Here is a 19,086-nt window from a genome sequence, read left to right as displayed (position 1 = left end):
TTTTGTTTTAATGGGGTTAAAATGTAAAATTTGTTGGGGTCAAGATGAAAGTTTTAAATTTAATTGAGTCAAAATACAAAAATTCGAAAGAATTATTTTGTTATTTATAACTAAATATATACCATAAATCTTTTTTAATAGAGTCAGCTTATCCATCTCCCATCTTACTGGCTCCGCCACTTGCATGACCAGTGCTTGCTAGCTTTTAATTTGGAAATAAATTAATTTTGAAATAAATAAGGTAAATTAATGACCAGTGAAGACTCTATCTATGCTTGGAAATCGATTATTTGATTATTTATAATAATTTTCATATCTTGTCATTGTTATATTAGCATGCAAAAATTTAGCCATTTGCACGCAAAAATTTAGCAATTAGCATGCAAAAATTTAGCCATTACCATGCAAATTTTTTTTTAAACCATTAGCCATTAAATAAGTGGAAGAGTTTAATAAGGATACTTGTTTATCCTATTCTAACGAATCTGGTGAAGATGTTAAAGACTATATAATGATCTCCAATTAAGTAAGTATTTAGTCATTTTATCTCCAATAAAGTGTTGATTGAGTATGTGGCTTAACATGTTTTTATGTCTAGTCTCATCTCGTTCATTATTATTTCAGCCACTCTAATATATTTAAGGATTTTAAAAGAGAACCTGTTTCGTTGTAAAGGATAGTAGAAGAGTCAAACTGCAAGACTTCTTATTATTTTATTGAGAATATCACCTAGTTGTATATGTTATTTAGATAATCCAAAGTTGTATATTAGTTCAGTGAAAAATTTAACATCTAGTTCTTTGGTTTTAAAAATTGTAGATATATAAATTTTAATCTAGATCTTTAAACAAGATAGTACATCTAAATTGTGTTCTTGTATTACATAATTTGGATACATACGTGTAGATCTTTTAACATTTTTATTTTTGTTTGGATTTTTTTTTTTTGAATTAAAACAAAAAATTAACATATGTTAAAAAATACTACAAAATCTCACATTAATATGATTATATCCGACGGAGGAGAATTGAGAGAACTACAAAAGTAAATTCTATACATTTAAAAATAGATTTTTCTATTTATACAAACTTTTTAAATAATATTTTTGAAATATTTAATTAGTAGAGGTATTATTGGAAAAGAAATTGAAATAAGAGACCAGTCACATCATAAACACATAATCCTTTTACCCCTTGAGATTTTGCTCCAGTTGTTGGCTGCTTCTAAAATTTCTTTCTTAGCAATGTGATTGATAGCAATCTTAATGTTAGCAAGTCTGAATTGATCTGATTCATCAAGCTTGATGTGATTGGTCAGTTCGTCAACAGAAATCAACACATGTTGGTTGATTGGACGTCCAATGTTTCGAAGAGCTTGCACAAAGCGTGCACTCTAATATTTTTTTATGGTGTTAACTATGCCTAACATCATCAACAAAATCAAACCAAAATAGGAGATATATATATATATATATATTAAAAATTTTGACTATATATTAAAAAAATAATCATTAATTAATTATATCACCTTTTAGAAAGTCAATTCATTCACAAAGATATTCACGTCTTTTACCTCTTGAGATTTTTTTTCGGTTGTTGGCTGCTTCAAGATTCCTTTCTTAGCTATGTGTTTGATGGCTATAGTTCGAATTTTTCTGTTCCACAAGGCTTGATGTGACTGATTAGTTCTTCAATGGAAACCTCGACGTGCTGGTTGACTGGACGGTTTATGTTACGAAGAGCTTGCGTAAGCCGTGCAAAGCAAATTGCCCAGCAAATGTCTGGATGCATTAAAATAAGTAAGCAGTTAATTTTCTTTTCGAAATACTAAACTTGAAAAATAAAATATTTAGTGTTTTAATTATATAATTATCTCTATCTCCTTGGTCCATTACACGACCAATGATTTGACCGGCCTCAGCACCCCAATCTTTTATGATGCAATCAACTATGCCTAAGAGCTGAAAAAAAATCATATCAAATTAGAAGGTAAGTAGTACTAATATAGTAGAAACTTTGACTCTATATATTTAAAAAATATAACCATTAATTAATTGTATAACCTCACGGAAAGTCTTTTCATTGGTCGCTTGAGAGGATGACGCCGCCGCTTCAGCTCTTTTCCTCAATTCAGCTGCTGCGGCTTTTGCTTAGATATTTTGGTTTTTTCTATTGGGTTTCCCTCCAATAGGAGCCTTTAGTGGATGCTTGTTCTATATAAAAAGACAAATATTTTATTAGTTTCAAACAACAACCACAATGATATAGTATTTTTTTTGTACAAGTCATATACTATTGAAAACTAACTAACTATATCCGATCCTTCTAATTGAGAAATTAACGAAGATACCAATATATATTTTAGATAACTATATCCGATCCTTCTCATTATTGAGAGATTAACCAAGATAGCAATATACATTTAAGAAGGATCAAATCACATCAAGCTATAACCCAATCACATAAAGAGCAAGTTATATATTTAACTATAATAATCTGAAGTAAAGAAGCTAGTAAGTATCGTACCGGATCCATCCTCTCGCTCCTCTTGTATATCAAACGGAGTCAGATCAGTCAGATAGTGAAGTGACCTGCAAAATAAATCAGACAACAAATACGATTATATATATACGGTTAAGATAGACAAAAAGAAAGTTTACATTTTTACATAAGAAAACCCAAAGACAACTGATGGGAAATCAAAATCTTGCTTCTAATCTAGCTTTGACATCCCAAATAGTAATACCCACCCTTTATAAGATGAAAATTGTTGAAGCAAGAAATTAATGCACAAACAAAATCAACAGAAAGCTAAGAATCAGAGAAAGACTTGCGAAATCAAATAAACTAGAGACGACGTCTTAAGATCATAGAAAAGTTTACAACTTTAATATAGAAGAACCCTAAATAATACTGATGAAGAACGAAGATATACTCCACTAGAAGAAGAAACAACATACCAAACAAAACTTTTAACTTTCCTTATATAAAAATCTAATCTTGGACATCCAAAAACCTTTAAAATGAATGAAGATTGTAGTTTTCGTTGGAAAGGCTTCACCTTTTCTCTAGAGGAACCCAAGAAGAAAAAGCTCAGGGAACAAAGACGAAACTATACTATACAGGTAAAAGAAACATACCAAAAAAACTAGAAATTTCTTATAAAAATCTAGTCTTTGACATCTAAACCCTCAAGATGAAAAAAGATTGAAGCTTTTGTTGAGGAAATACTTCACCTTTTCTCTAGAGGAACCCAAGAAGAAAAAACTCAGGGAGAATGAAGACGAAACTATACTAAAAGAAACATACCAAAAAAACTCAAACTTTTTTCATACAGATCTAATATTTAAGATCTAAAAGCATGTAAAATGAGAAAGAATGAAGTTTTCGTTGAAAAGACTTCACCTTTTTCTTGAAGAACCTTATAAGTAGAAAAATGTGAGGGAGAACGAAGACGAAACTATACTACATGTAAAAGAAACATACCAAAAAAACTCCAACTTTCTTAATATAATCTTTAACATCTAAAAGCATTTAAAATGAGAAAGATCTAAGTTTCGTTGAAAGTTTTTAACAAAGACTTCACCTTTTTCTCTTAACAAAGCTAAAAAAAAAAGGGAAAACGTCCTATTTCTCCCTCGGAACTATCATATCGTATTAGATCCACACCGAACTTTGACCTCGTTCTATAGCTCCTTCGAACTTAAGTCGTCCACCTATTTCTACCCGAATCCATAGTTCTATTGCTATTTTCTCTTCGGATTAAAACTTCTCATCTAATTCTCCATAAATTTGGTTTATACGGTTTATAATTGGTTTAATATTTGCTTAACTAACTAATAAATCCTATTAACCGGATTAAATCTTATTTCAACCCGATTTTAAAATTAAACCCATCAAACCGGATGAAGAAAGCTGAAAATTTAACCACAAAAAAATAAAGCTTAAAAACAATTGAGAAACCTTTGCATAAAACTCATTAATCTCTCGTCAGCCAAGGTAGACTAATCCTTTGGATTTTGAATTGAGGATTTCGATTATGTGGGTTATTAGATAGAAGAAGACTGGGGAAAAACTTTTGGGTCTTGTGGCAAATTGGCAATGATGTGATTTTAGCATAAAGTTTGCTGTTTTGAGAAGAAGATGGGATCTGGGCGGAGCAAATCATGTTGTGGCTCGTCTGTGGTGAGAGGAGATGATGATATCGATGTGGCTTAATCTCCTCTGTCGTCTTCTAGTGGTGGTGAAGCGGAGAAGATCAAAGAGTCTTTGTGTGGTCTTCACTCTTCTTGTCTTCACGACAATGACGATGATAATAATGATGACCAGGTCTGGGTTTTTTTTTAATGTAGTTTCGATTGTTTTATGGAATTAGGTCAAAATCATGAGTCTTGATTTCTTTAGGTGTGTAATGGATGGATAAGGAATGGTCATGGAAGTGATTCACGGCGTAGAATGGAATCAAGGAATCAAAGAGATGATTCAAATTGCTATGAAAATTGACCGATGAACAAAAATCTTAAAATTTGCCCAGAAAAAAAAAATCTGAAAACGAAAGACGTGGGTAACATCGACGACACTAGATTGGTTCATCCTTATCGACAGATTATCAAATCTCAATTGAAATGATTTTTGGTTAATTGCAATGATTTTCCAATGTACTTTTGTAATTTTGAAATCAAAATTCACAAAATAGTAATTTTTTTTTAGTTTCAAAAACCGGGTGAAGAAAAATATGTTAGACATATTGTTTACGGGTCGGGTCAAATTTTTAATGTTGTCTGGTTTGAAAAATTGGTTACATACCAGATTTGTGTCGGTTTGTTAGTAAACCGTTTAAACCAAAAAAATTGGAGAAATAGCAATAGAATTACGAATTCGGGTAGAAATAGGTGGACGACTTAAGCTCGAAGGAGCTATAGAACAAGGTCAAAGTTCGGTGTGGATTTAATACGATATGATAGTTCCGAGGGGGAAATAGGACGTTTTCCCAAAAAAAAAAGATAACTTGGGGAGAAGGAGGATAAAAGATGAAGCTCTTACCTCTCTCTCTCACTCTCTTTCGGCTAAATTAGGGCAGAGAAATTTTATCCGGACTAGTCCGCTTAAGTAATAAGAGTCAAAGTTATTGACGACCCAAAGCCTCTTTATCTCACAGAGGTTTCGGGACCAAGATTTTATCCTCCATTTTTTCTTTTCCTTTCTTTTTGTGAAATATACATGAGGTGCTAAATACTGTATTGTCTAGTGAGTGAGTTAGTAGCTTTATGGACATAACAATAATAAAATGTCCTTTTTTTTAATTTGTTGGCAAAATGATCATCTTTATTCAATTTTTTTTTTTTTCATTTGCTGCCTCTGCCTATGTTAAAAGAGAGAAATCATAAAACTAATATATGATTACATAATGACTTGTGAGAATTATTATATATAATAAATCAAGTTATAGAATTAAATATGAGAGAAATTAGATTCATTTTTATAAATAAGTGTATTGATGTTGATTGAAATCTCTCTCTTATCTAGCTCGTTTCTATTTGATTACTTCATTTATTATTATATTGAAATAACCAAAACTCGTATTTCAACATACAAAAGTAATTTTTCATTATACAAATAGTTCAATAATATTAAGAATAATAATTATAGCGAGTAATATTTTTGGTAACCTATATAAAATTCAGTAGAAAACCTGATAAAAATAAATATAATTAATTGTCCGTGAAGTTACTGATCCCGAATCTGATAAGGATATATGAACGTGATTATTATTCCTCTAATTAATGATCATGCTGAGTATATATGAACGACAGAACGAGGTCCCGTTTAAACCCTCGCACGGTCATCGGTACCAAAGTATAATCCCCGATCCTTATCATAAGTTTATAACTAATACTAATACTAATACATTATTTAGTTTCACTTACATTTAAAATAATATATATATATATATTTCAAAGAAAAGTTTGGATCTATTAATTAACCTACAAAATATTAAATAACACGATATATATTATTAACAAATATGGGAGTACCTGTCTTTCACTGCTAGGCATTAAATATTTGAAACAAACAATCCTTAATTAAATAACACAAATGACAAAATCTTTTTGTGAATGGGTAGAATCTACATAAACCTTCTAAAATGTTTAGGAGGTTTCAATTCAATGCATCAAAGTCAAAACCATCTCACTCGGGCTTCTTGTTCTAGGTGTAAACACGTTGTTATGTTTAAACTCATTTATTGATATTTGTTTATTTTGGTAATTCTTACAGGTGCATGATGGGTGGGTTGTAATGATCCTCATAGTCCGAGGGATCGGAGTTTGAACCAAAAGATAATATGATTCACCACTGACACCATACACGAAGGGTAACGATCGAGAAATCTATCTTTTCAGGCTAATGGCTAAATTTTATTTTGTTTTTTACTCTAAACTTAAAATCAGGATATATATACATATAAAGTAATATAACAATAACAAGATATGAAAAAAAAAAGATTATAGAAATAATCCAATAATCGATTCTAAACATAGATGTCGTCTTCACAAGGAGCTGATGGCTCGTGTCTAATATTTCCCCAAACTCCTAATCTACAACCCTCATAAACCCTAGCATTATCCTGATCATAACCTCTAATTTGTTCCCTAAATATATATATATATATATATAGAGATACAATAAATTAGTCATTTTTTTTTTGAAATGTTGAATAAATATTAACAAAAAAATAAGCAAAACATATGTAAAATATCAACAAAAACATAAGTAAAATATTTTTAATAATTTAGCATTAATTATGTTAGTTGTTTAAAAATAATTTTTCATATAAAATTTTAATATAAGTTTTCAACTTTCATCTGGTTTTTCATTTTACTTTTTAACATCTAATACATTATATAATATTCTATTAGTACAAATAAAATATTAAAAAATATGAAATAAGAAGTATTAATAACAAACAAAATATCATATATTTTTGAAACAAAAATGTAAACACATTTTCAAACTAAATACATAAACTAACTAAAAAGATATTACATTACAATTTTTTACTATTTTGACTATTTTGTGGCCTTATACAACACTGGGTCCATGGTTTACCTGCAAACAGAGGCATGCCACGGCTCACGAATGTTTAATTAAGCTCCCAGCAACATATATAGAGATAGATTTAATTTATCTATCTCTATTTAATTTAATTTACCTCAGTTATTTGGAAGTTTCCGATCGAGTTTCAATCGGGAGAGAAATGTGGATGTGTTAAGTTAAGTGTATCATCGATACACGTTTTATTTTTATATACTCCATATATTATATCCTACTTGCTAATACATTATTTAGTTTCACCTTATGATTGAAGATAATATTTTACCAATAACAAGTTCGATCTATTAAATTTATTGATTAACCTACACTATAATACAAAAGATAATATGATTCACCATTGACACCATACACGAAGGGTAACGATCGAGAAATATATCTTTTTGCGCTAATGGCTAAATTTTATTTTGTTTTTTTACTCTAAACTTAAAATCCGGAGATATACATATATATAGAGTAATATAACAATAATAACAAGATATGAAAAATATTATAGAAATAATCGAATAATCGATTCTAAGCATAGATATCGCCTTCACAAGGAGCTGATGGCTCGTGTCTAATATTCCCCCAAACTCCTAATCTATAACCCCTAGCATTATCCGGATCATAACCTCTGATTTGTCCCTTAAAAATACATCCAAATCTAAATCCTAAACATATACTACCCTTTGGTTTTCCAGTCTCGGTTACGACCTGAAAATTTATATTGGCATGCTCGGTTATCGTCTGTTCTTCAATCAAGTGAAGCAATTGCTTTACCGGTACGAAAAGCTTCCCGACGACTTGGTCTGACCCGAAAAATCTCTTACACTTGATTTGAAACACAAACACTGACTCATTCCTTCGAATCTTGTCATCTTCTATATAGAATTTCATAGAGTAGTTCCACCGTAAGAGTTTCTTACCGCACGTAGCAGCTGGGGTGACTTGCTGCTCACGTGAACCACGCGTGACCGAGACAGAAACATAGACGGTTGGTCTGAACAAAAGATTTACGGAGTTGAGATCTTGAGCTGATAGAACGTTAACCTCAACCGGTTGATAATAATCCATTATAAGTAAAGTGTGGAGAATCAGTAGAAGAAGAAGAAGAAGAAGAGGAGATAAGAGACGAGTAACTTAGAAAGAGATCAGGAGATTAGGGAAATATATATCCTGTATATATATTGTTTTAAGGATTTGCATCCAAATCAAAAAGCTTTTGGTATATTATTTTGTTGTTAGATAAGAAAATATATTTGCTAGGATTCGATAATATCCACTTTTTAGTAAAATAAAATATGACTATGCCATGTTAGACATATCACATATGCAAATGTCATGGCGTACTAAAGTTTAAAGGCAAAACAAAAACGTAATATTTTTACACCTTGCTAACGTCTAAAATTGGTTTCTTGGTTTCGGTTATGTAAAAACTAAAAGTGAATATATTATCAATTTTTATTTCATTTGATTTGATGCAAATTAATTTTTCGTGGTAAAATAGGAAACCCAATAAAGTTAGAGATATAAACACATTCTGGTTTAGTTTCGGTTCAATTTGGTTTATATGTCAACTCCGGATATTGAGAGAGAGAGAGTACAAGTAAACCATACTACTGTAGAATCTAGTTATATGTACTATTTCATAAGGAATGATAAGGGACGTAACCCAACAAACCCGTGACGTTAGCCACAACATCGTTACACCTTGTTAATAGCTTTATCATCTGCTGGGAGATGTCCACCTTATGCTGCGACGGGTCTAATGGTGGCTCGACTTGATCCACTTCATTATTAGCAGCAGGCTTCGGTTTTGAGTTTTGCCAAGAGAGAGGAAGAATCGGAGGCAATGTTAACGGAACCGTGTTTTGACTAACATATTCCATAGCAACAGATGATGATGATGATGATGATGAAGAAGAAGCGTGATTTCCATTGTTTCTACCCGAAACTAAAAATAGTGTCTCTGTTTCTTTCCCACCCAACATGAATCTCACTCGTGCTGTTCTGTGGTTACCATTACCGTTCTTGCATGGTTTTTTCAAACAGGACTTGAGCTGGATGTTTGGTTGGCTAACTGGCGGTGTTTGCTCTAGCCGCTCGTTCAATGGTTCAGTGATTGGTTCGTCTGTCTTGGCTTTCTTCAGTTCATGATCTCCGGGTGCAGAGGAAGCATTCATGTCGCGGAGAAAGTATGTCACGTTCACGTTGCCAAAGATAGATTTGCTTCCTGATGCATATCTTAAGGCAGTCTGCGCATCGACTTTATACAGGAAGACAACACGGCAGGTCGAGGATTTCCAGGAAACTCTGATAGCTGATTGATCCAACTGTCCAAAGCGTCCAAACCTAGCCTTAAGCAGAGCGGTGGAAGGGAGAGACGTACCAGGAGGAAACATCATGACCAGCATTGTTGGCTCAGCGACCTTTGCAGATGGAGCCATCTTCTTTTCTGGTTGACCTATAGCCGGTTTGGCATTGATGGGGACTGGACCACTTCGGTCTCTTACTAGATTAAAGGGTGCAAGACTTGGTCTCTTCGTTGCTTCTTGGTTGGTTTTCTTGTCAGAAGCCATTGGTTTGAACTGATTGGTATTCTTTAGCTTTTTAGTTGATGGGACATCTTGTTGCTGGGCAGAGGAAAGGCGTTTTCTCTCGGAGTTGGAGTTTGATGTTTCATTGGTTCTGCTCAAAATTTTTGCACATTTTGACGGGTTTGTCGTGGAAGGAGATGCGGCCAAGCTTTTCTGGTAAACAAACGATCGGAAACGCAAAAAGAACTGTCTTACAACTCTAGTAGAACTTCTATCCGAGGATCCAAAGAAAGGGTCAAGCGACAGAGCTTGCAAATTACTCAACAGCGTCCGACCATCAAGTCTAGAGTTTCTCATAATCATCATATTGGAGTGTCTATTTGATGAATCTAATTGAGATGATTTCTTGGCCCAAGCTTCCCCAGAAGACAAAGCTTTCCTCTTATTTGGACTGTCACGGTTCAGCTCTGACCCAGATTCTTTCTTCATCTTCTTCTTCGGCTTTGGACGACCATTTCTTTCTTCAGAAAACCGTTTCAGGTCATTGCCTTTCTTTATCCCAACTCCTGCAGAACGTTTCCCCTCAATAAACGGCGGTAGAGCGCCTTGGTTAGATCTAGAAATTGTTCCAGTCTCATCTTGTTTAAGGCAGGTCATTGCTTCAAATTTCTCATGATCTGGAAGTAGAGTAGCTACTTCTCCCATTTTCACCTTTGATTCTTGAGATAAACCCTTGTCATCATCATGTGAGAGCTTTGAAACAGAGGATTTCTTTATAGGAATATCACCGGTTGAAGAGGTGAAGTTCACGCTGACATGCCCGGTCTGCTCATGTTTCCTGGGAGTTTGGAGATGTGGAGTCCTTCTCTGCAGTATATGATCCCCAGCTGAAGATCCGTCGATGCTCTGAAGCTCAAAAGATGCTTGGACCTGGCCAAATTCAACTGTCATATCACAAGCTTCCTCTCTTCTTTTGGGATGATATTTTTCTTGTTTAGTAGAATCCTTTACTTTGATAGCTTGTGTAGAGATCTTTGTGTTGCTCAGAGTTACTGCACTGACCAGTGAACCACTCAAGGGGGCTGTAAACATAAGCAACGCATGAGGAAAGATATAATCTATTCCAACCACCCAAAAACAATGTAAGTAAAGCAAAACAAAAAAGGTAAAATGACACGCCACATTGCGAAGCTGCTTTAAAATGCAGAATTTAAGAATCAAAGATATGCCAAGCCTTTTTTGAAGCATTCTAAGTATACAACTCTAAAAGGCTATAAATTCTACCAAAGGCCAATTTCAAGGATATCAAAGACGCAAAGCTCTCTGACTCGAGAAACAAACAAAAAAAAGCCTCAAAGACATCACCAATTTATAGAGTACCGCATCTCTGTGATACATAGGATAAAAGGTCCAATATAACTCCATCGAATCCAGCAAAATGAAGCAGAAATATTACAAAAATGTATTCAAAACAATGCCAGGATCGCTGAAAGGTGATGCTACCTCGAGGGGGTGCTCTATTAAGTGGTTCCTGTGTCGTCAGAGAAGATCTTGCCCTGAAGGCCTGCTCATAAGTTTCATCAAACTCCTCAAACACTGCCCTGCGGAAAGCATAAACCGCTACTCTCTTCTGGAAAGACTTGATGCTGTCTTCTGAATCATCACAACACTCTTGAGGTGCTAATGCACATCCCTTGACAAAAGCTAGAGTTTGAACAGATGAAAAACTATCTCTAGCTTTCTGAATCTGCTTAGAAGAGTAAACAGCTCGATGCTCGTAATCAGGCACATCAACAACAAAGTAACCTTTAAAACTAGTAGCCCTAAAGTTAGAAAGATTCCGACATTTACAAGTCAAACCAAGAGCTGACCTTCTACCAACTTCATCCATAGCTTCCTCAACAGCTTTTGCAAAGTGAATCGAATCAGTTTGCTGTGATTTCTCTGAGACATGAGGCTCAAAAGGAATAAGCTCAAAAGGATCAAACCAACCATAACTAGAATCTCCAAAGAAAGCAACTAAAACGTAACCCATCTTCTTCATACGACGAACAGAGGGAGACGCAAAAGCTTCATTGAATATTTGACCTGGCCACCAAGGATGTGACTTTACCTTCCCCCATACCATATCTGATGTGACCGCCGGACGCGGTCGTCTACCGAGTCGCACGGACGGACGGTCGCTGCGGACGGACGGAACGAAACTCTCTCGAGCCGAGGAATTTAGATGAGGCTTTCCTCGGACAAAGCTCGGAGATTTGAATCCAGTAAGGAAACAAACGGTGGATGCGAGAGATGAGCTGAAACGAACGAGCGGATCGAGAGATCCGGCCTTTGGTCTCGGCTTCGGTCGAGCAGTCTCGGTCGCGGTACGGACGATGCGGAAATTGATTCCCGGAGTTTGAAGGTAAACTGCGGGAACGGCTCTCGGCAACGCGGCGGTAAGAATCCTTGGTGATGCGGTAAGGATTCTCGGTGATGCGATAAGGAAGGTGGAGTGGAAGCGAAAGTACAACGAGCGGTAGGAACCGGACGTGATACGGTAGAGAGGGACGCGAAGGTGGTTTGATGCGACGACACACGGGAGATGGCTCGGCCCGTGATACGGTCAACTAGTCGATGTCGAACCCGGTTCGAGATCGGCTAGGGTTTCTCGGTAGTCAAGTCCCGGACTTGGACTAAGGAGAGAGGTGAGACAAGAACAAGATTCTCTCTTGTGAAATTTAATTCAATACTTCAAGTCTGCCTTTTACAATGAGGGTTTAGGCCTTTATATAGGAAGGCTTACAAATGGGAGACTCTAAAACCCTAGACACGCGGCCAGGATCTCATCCTTACACTTGGCCATAAAGCAAAAGCAAAAGTAAAACAAAGGAATGACCAATCCAACGGTCATAGAAGGTTCAAGAAGAAATTCAAAGGAAGGGAAGGGAGAGAGATAGAAAAGCCACGTCATTGGCTGGACGCGGTGATAGGATCTTCACTTCCTTGGCTCCTAAACTTGTCAATGATTGTTTCCAAGTCATGAGCCAAGCGGGAACGAAGTGGAGATGCACTAGAGTTCGCTGCCTCGTTAAAACCTCTTTGGTAAACCCATTGGGACAAACCCAAAGTAGGGAAAAGAGTACAGCTCCTTCTAATGACTTAGGGGCGTCTTCACGCTTGCGCGATGGTGAAGACTCGCGAACTAAGCTTCCCAAAGCTGGTCGCAACTCAAGGCTCTTAAGTGGTGATGCTAGCCATGAGCCATTGGTGTGAGGGTTGAAGCTTGGATTGCAAAGCCCATTAGATGACTTTACTTGCTCCTCCTTGATGATCCTTGGAAACTAGTTGGTACCGCGCATCACTAGGAAGGCCGGTTCCAAGTTGTCGATAAGTGTCCGAGAGGCGTCCAAGTGTTGTCCGAGAGGTGGTTGAGAGACGTCCGAGAGAATCGAGTGTTCACGGCCGAGTGGTCGATCCCGTGATCACATCATTCCCTCCCTCTTATAGAAGTTTTGGCCTCAAAACTTTGCTCATCACCTGGATCAAAAAGGAAAACCCAAATCAGCAGCATCAAAAGGCCAACCGCGGTTTAATTTACCGGGATCAAAAGGAAACAGTAAGGCCTTAAGAGAAAAGGATAGGACTTCCCCGGTAAGGCCAGCGGCACTGGTCGCTCGGATCCCTTCATGAACCGTGGTTGCTTGCTGAGACTCTCCAGGATGCCACACATAAGTTTGATCCGCACCAAAGTTGGACAAATACATCGCCATATGACCTTGTGCGGTAACGGCCTTGGCGCTAAGGGTGGAGAAGGATGGCACGGTATAGGCGACTCCCAGCTGGAGCTTACTACTTGAAGTAGTCATGGACAATACCGAGTGAAAAGATCCATCAATGGCCATCTCCGATGGCCTAGCTAACTTGGAACTCCCCATTACCGAGTGATTACCGGATATGACTTCAATTGCGCGGCCAGAATCTCCTTGGACTTCGGTTGATGGCTCGGTACGCGTCCTGGGTAAGGATTCGCGTACTATGGTCGGCTCCGGACGCGGCGGTCGAGTGTCGGTTAAGCCTCGATCGAGAGCGGTAAAGAGTTTTCCGTGGTCTGCGTAATGACCCGAACTTGGACCTCCGAGTGTAAGAACTTGTCGGTCTGGGGGCTCGGCTGGCTTCTCTACAAGCTGATGTGACCGCCGGACGCGGTCGTCTACCGAGTCGCACGGACGGACGGTCGCTGCGGACGGACGGAACGAAACTCTCTCGAGCCGAGGAATTTAGATGAGGCTTTCCTCGGACAAAGCTCGGAGATTTGAATCCAGTAAGGAAACAAACGGTGGATGCGAGAGATGAGCTGAAACGAACGAGCGGATCGAGAGATCCGGCCTTTGGTCTCGGCTTCGGTCGAGCAGTCTCGGTCGCGGTACGGACGATGCGGAAATTGATTCCCGGAGTTTGAAGGTAAACTGCGGGAACGGCTCTCGGCAACGCGGCGGTAAGAATCCTTGGTGATGCGGTAAGGATTCTCGGTGATGCGATAAGGAAGGTGGAGTGGAAGCGAAAGTACAACGAGCGGTAGGAACCGGACGTGATACGGTAGAGAGGGACGCGAAGGTGGTTTGATGCGACGACACACGGGAGATGGCTCGGCCCGTGATACGGTCAACTAGTCGATGTCGAACCCGGTTCGAGATCGGCTAGGGTTTCTCGGTAGTCAAGTCCCGGACTTGGACTAAGGAGAGAGGTGAGACAAGAACAAGATTCTCTCTTGTGAAATTTAATTCAATACTTCAAGTCTGCCTTTTACAATGAGGGTTTAGGCCTTTATATAGGAAGGCTTACAAATGGGAGACTCTAAAACCCTAGACACGCGGCCAGGATCTCATCCTTACACTTGGCCATAAAGCAAAAGCAAAAGTAAAACAAAGGAATGACCAATCCAACGGTCATAGAAGGTTCAAGAAGAAATTCAAAGGAAGGGAAGGGAGAGAGATAGAAAAGCCACGTCATTGGCTGGACGCGGTGATAGGATCTTCACTTCCTTGGCTCCTAAACTTGTCAATGATTGTTTCCAAGTCATGAGCCAAGCGGGAACGAAGTGGAGATGCACTAGAGTTCGCTGCCTCGTTAAAACCTCTTTGGTAAACCCATTGGGACAAACCCAAAGTAGGGAAAAGAGTACAGCTCCTTCTAATGACTTAGGGGCGTCTTCACGCTTGCGCGATGGTGAAGACTCGCGAACTAAGCTTCCCAAAGCTGGTCGCAACTCAAGGCTCTTAAGTGGTGATGCTAGCCATGAGCCATTGGTGTGAGGGTTGAAGCTTGGATTGCAAAGCCCATTAGATGACTTTACTTGCTCCTCCTTGATGATCCTTGGAAACTAGTTGGTACCGCGCATCACTAGGAAGGCCGGTTCCAAGTTGTCGATAAGTGTCCGAGAGGCGTCCAAGTGTTGTCCGAGAGGTGGTTGAGAGACGTCCGAGAGAATCGAGTGTTCACGGCCGAGTGGTCGATCCCGTGATCACATCATTCCCTCCCTCTTATAGAAGTTTTGGCCTCAAAACTTTGCTCATCACCTGGATCAAAAAGGAAAACCCAAATCAGCAGCATCAAAAGGCCAACCGCGGTTTAATTTACCGGGATCAAAAGGAAACAGTAAGGCCTTAAGAGAAAAGGATAGGACTTCCCCGGTAAGGCCAGCGGCACTGGTCGCTCGGATCCCTTCATGAACCGTGGTTGCTTGCTGAGACTCTCCAGGATGCCACACATAAGTTTGATCCGCACCAAAGTTGGACAAATACATCGCCATATGACCTTGTGCGGTAACGGCCTTGGCGCTAAGGGTGGAGAAGGATGGCACGGTATAGGCGACTCCCAGCTGGAGCTTACTACTTGAAGTAGTCATGGACAATACCGAGTGAAAAGATCCATCAATGGCCATCTCCGATGGCCTAGCTAACTTGGAACTCCCCATTACCGAGTGATTACCGGATATGACTTCAATTGCGCGGCCAGAATCTCCTTGGACTTCGGTTGATGGCTCGGTACGCGTCCTGGGTAAGGATTCGCGTACTATGGTCGGCTCCGGACGCGGCGGTCGAGTGTCGGTTAAGCCTCGATCGAGAGCGGTAAAGAGTTTTCCGTGGTCTGCGTAATGACCCGAACTTGGACCTCCGAGTGTAAGAACTTGTCGGTCTGGGGGCTCGGCTGGCTTCTCTACGATTCCTCCCGAGTTAATGACTTCTTCTGGACAGACTTGTCGATCGAAATCACGTCCTAGGCTCAGCGTACGGTTAGCTTGCGTCGTTGGTGCGGCGTTCTCAATCAAGTCGGTATTCGGCTTGTTCCGCGTCAAGTCACCTTGTTCCGGCTGATGAAGAACTCGCGGGACTGGTGTTGGTACAGTTACAAGGGCCGAGTGTTGGTGCCGTGATGATTCTCCCTGGGTGTAAGATCTCGCTGCCTGGCCCAACATTTCTCCAAGGTGTTGGAGTTCAGATCGGATAGAGATCAACTCGTCCGTGAAATTTGGTGCTCCGGGAGATTGCGCTGGCTTCCTTGCGGTCTGCTCCCTTGACTTAGTCCGAGAAACCACAATGCTCGCCTTGGCTTTATCTCGGTCGCGACTTGACGGATTGATCGGTGTTGCGCGTGGTGACCAGCTCGGAAGTCCTTGGTTCCGAGTGCGGCAAGCACTTGACTTGCTCGATGATGCGTGCGATGGAAAGGTTGGGATTGCTCGGGTGCAACTCGAGTATTCCTTCCGCGGCTCTCGATGATATGCGGACGGCGTATAGTAAGAACCCAGGTCATCATTGTCGGAGTCATCATAGCGGTTCGACCTTGGCTTGTTATAGCGCGTAGCTCGGGACATAGACGGCCAATAGCAGTCTGGTGATCCATGCTCGTGTTCCTCTAGTTCCGAGCCTTCTTCAAAGTCCTCTTGGTACCAAGACGCGTTCTCGGTAGTCGCTGGCTCCGGATCGGTACCAGTGTGTTCGTCGTTCCATGGCTCGTCCTCGGTGACCTCTTGCTCCGGACCAAAGTCATGATCTTCATCGTACCATGATCCCAACTCGGAATCGTTTCCGTCAAAATCCATGCTTGATCAGTATTGAATCGAGTGTTGCATACTGATCGCGGTCTTGGAAACGAAGTATGGTCGATGGTACGGACGGCTGTCGGAGATCGTCGATGGTACGGACGACTGTCGGATTTTGTCGACGGTACGGACGACAATCGGTGGTCGGCGTCGGTATGGACGACGATATAGATGGCTGGTACGGACGGTTCGTACGGACGGCCAATGATGGTCGGACGTCGGCACGGACGACTGAGACGGACGGCTGGTACGGCAGCTGACGATGTTCAGATGGCGGTACGGATAGCCGGCACGATTGGCTGATACGGATGGCCGATGATGTACGGTCGGCCGACGGGGGTCGGTCGATGACACAGTCGGCTGGTGCGGCAATGGTACGGACGGCCAACGGTTATCGGACGTCGGTACGGATAGCCGGTGTGATCGGCTGATACGGAAGGCCGATGACTCGTCCGGTGGCTCGATAGTGATCAGACGATGATACACAATACGCGATAAGGGCTTGGACGATGATACGCGGGTGATGATACGTGCTCTGGACGGTGATACGCGGATGGCTCGATCGGTGCTCGGTCGTGACGTGGCGATGGTACCTCGTCAAAGCAAAACGAATATTCGTGAGCAAAAACGCGTCCAAAACATGATGGATAAGATATTTATCTAGGCAGTCAATGATTGAGGACAGCAACACAAGATGACAAACTATGACTAAGCAAAAAGAAACCTACACGCGCCTAAAAGCAAACTCACGCACAAAAAGCAAAACTTTTTGGGACCACAACACAAACCCAAAAGCAAACGCGCTACTTTATCGATCTAACAAGTCCTAGGCAAGAACTATGACGAACAAAACTCAGAAATAAACAAAGCGACGACTCAACAAACGATCTATCGAGGAAACTAAGCATAAAACAAAAACTATCGGACCTAACGACGCTAAAGATGAAACTAATGAACCGCAAAGACACAAAAACGAAAGCTTTAACAAAGGAAGGAGTTTCTGGGTTAGAAAGACACAACCTTTGAGTCAGGAGCTTTTAGAGCTCTGATACCAAGCTGATGTGACCGCCGGACGCGGTCGTCTACCGAGTCGCACGGACGGACGGTCGCTGCGGACGGACGGAACGAAACTCTCTCGAGCCGAGGAATTTAGATGAGGCTTTCCTCGGACAAAGCTCGGAGATTTGAATCCAGTAAGGAAACAAACGGTGGATGCGAGAGATGAGCTGAAACGAACGAGCGGATCGAGAGATCCGGCCTTTGGTCTCGGCTTCGGTCGAGCAGTCTCGGTCGCGGTACGGACGATGCGGAAATTGATTCCCGGAGTTTGAAGGTAAACTGCGGGAACGGCTCTCGGCAACGCGGCGGTAAGAATCCTTGGTGATGCGGTAAGGATTCTCGGTGATGCGATAAGGAAGGTGGAGTGGAAGCGAAAGTACAACGAGCGGTAGGAACCGGACGTGATACGGTAGAGAGGGACGCGAAGGTGGTTTGATGCGACGACACACGGGAGATGGCTCGGCCCGTGATACGGTCAACTAGTCGATGTCGAACCCGGTTCGAGATCGGCTAGGGTTTCTCGGTAGTCAAGTCCCGGACTTGGACTAAGGAGAGAGGTGAGACAAGAACAAGATTCTCTCTTGTGAAATTTAATTCAATACTTCAAGTCTGCCTTTTACAATGAGGGTTTAGGCCTTTATATAGGAAGGCTTACAAATGGGAGACTCTAAAACCCTAGACACGCGGCCAGGATCTCATCCTTACACTTGGCCATAAAGCAAAAGCAAAAGTAAAACAAAGGAATGACCAATCCAACGGTCATAGAAGGTTCAAGAAGAAATTCAAAGGAAGGGAAGGGAGAGAGATAGAAAAGCCACGTCATTGGCTGGACGCGGTGATAGGATCTTCACTTCCTTGGCTCCTAAACTTGTCAATGATTGTTTCCAAGTCATGAGCCAAGCGGGAACGAAGTGGAGATGCACTAGAGTTCGCTGCCTCGTTAAAACCTCTTTGGTAAACCCATTGGGACAAACCCAAAGTAGGGAAAAGAGTACAGCTCCTTCTAATGACTTAGGGGCGTCTTCACGCTTGCGCGATGGTGAAGACTCGCGAACTAAGCTTCCCAAAGCTGGTCGCAACTCAAGGCTCTTAAGTGGTGATGCTAGCCATGAGCCATTGGTGTGAGGGTTGAAGCTTGGATTGCAAAGCCCATTAGATGACTTTACTTGCTCCTCCTTGATGATCCTTGGAAACTAGTTGGTACCGCGCATCACTAGGAAGGCCGGTTCCAAGTTGTCGATAAGTGTCCGAGAGGCGTCCAAGTGTTGTCCGAGAGGTGGTTGAGAGACGTCCGAGAGAATCGAGTGTTCAC

General features: G+C 40.4%; 2 protein-coding genes across 3 annotated transcripts; both read right to left on the bottom strand.

Moving 5' to 3' along the window:
- Positions 1-6,528: 6,528 nt before the first annotated feature.
- On the bottom strand, positions 6,529-8,165 carry LOC104748025 (protein SRC2 homolog). Its single transcript, XM_010469720.1, has 2 exons — positions 7,872-8,165; positions 6,529-6,603 (listed from the first exon to the last, which is right to left on the bottom strand). Exons 1-2 carry the CDS (start codon positions 8,163-8,165, stop codon positions 6,529-6,531), a joined length of 369 nt encoding a protein of 122 aa, XP_010468022.1.
- Positions 8,166-8,580: 415 nt separating this feature from the next.
- LOC104744678 (PWWP domain-containing protein 4) lies at positions 8,581-11,754 on the bottom strand. Of its 2 annotated transcripts, XM_087488912.1 has the most exons (3): positions 11,500-11,754; positions 11,132-11,375; positions 8,581-10,710 (listed from the first exon to the last, which is right to left on the bottom strand). In XM_087488912.1, exon 3 carries the CDS (start codon positions 10,577-10,579, stop codon positions 8,738-8,740), a length of 1,842 nt encoding a protein of 613 aa, XP_087345038.1. In that variant the 5' UTR covers positions 10,580-10,710; positions 11,132-11,375; positions 11,500-11,754; the 3' UTR covers positions 8,581-8,737. The 2 variants fall into 2 exon arrangements, with proteins under 2 accessions (XP_087345038.1, XP_010464069.2); XM_010465767.3 differs by having other exon boundaries at positions 11,132-11,754.
- Between the last annotated feature and the right edge of the window lie 7,332 nt (positions 11,755-19,086).

Source organism: Camelina sativa, chromosome 15 (genome assembly GCF_030686135.1).
Source record: "Camelina sativa cultivar CO46 ecotype springtype chromosome 15, ASM3068613v1".
NCBI lineage: Eukaryota > Viridiplantae > Streptophyta > Magnoliopsida > Brassicales > Brassicaceae > Camelina > Camelina sativa.
This window is presented reverse-complemented; position numbering and strand designations above follow the sequence as displayed.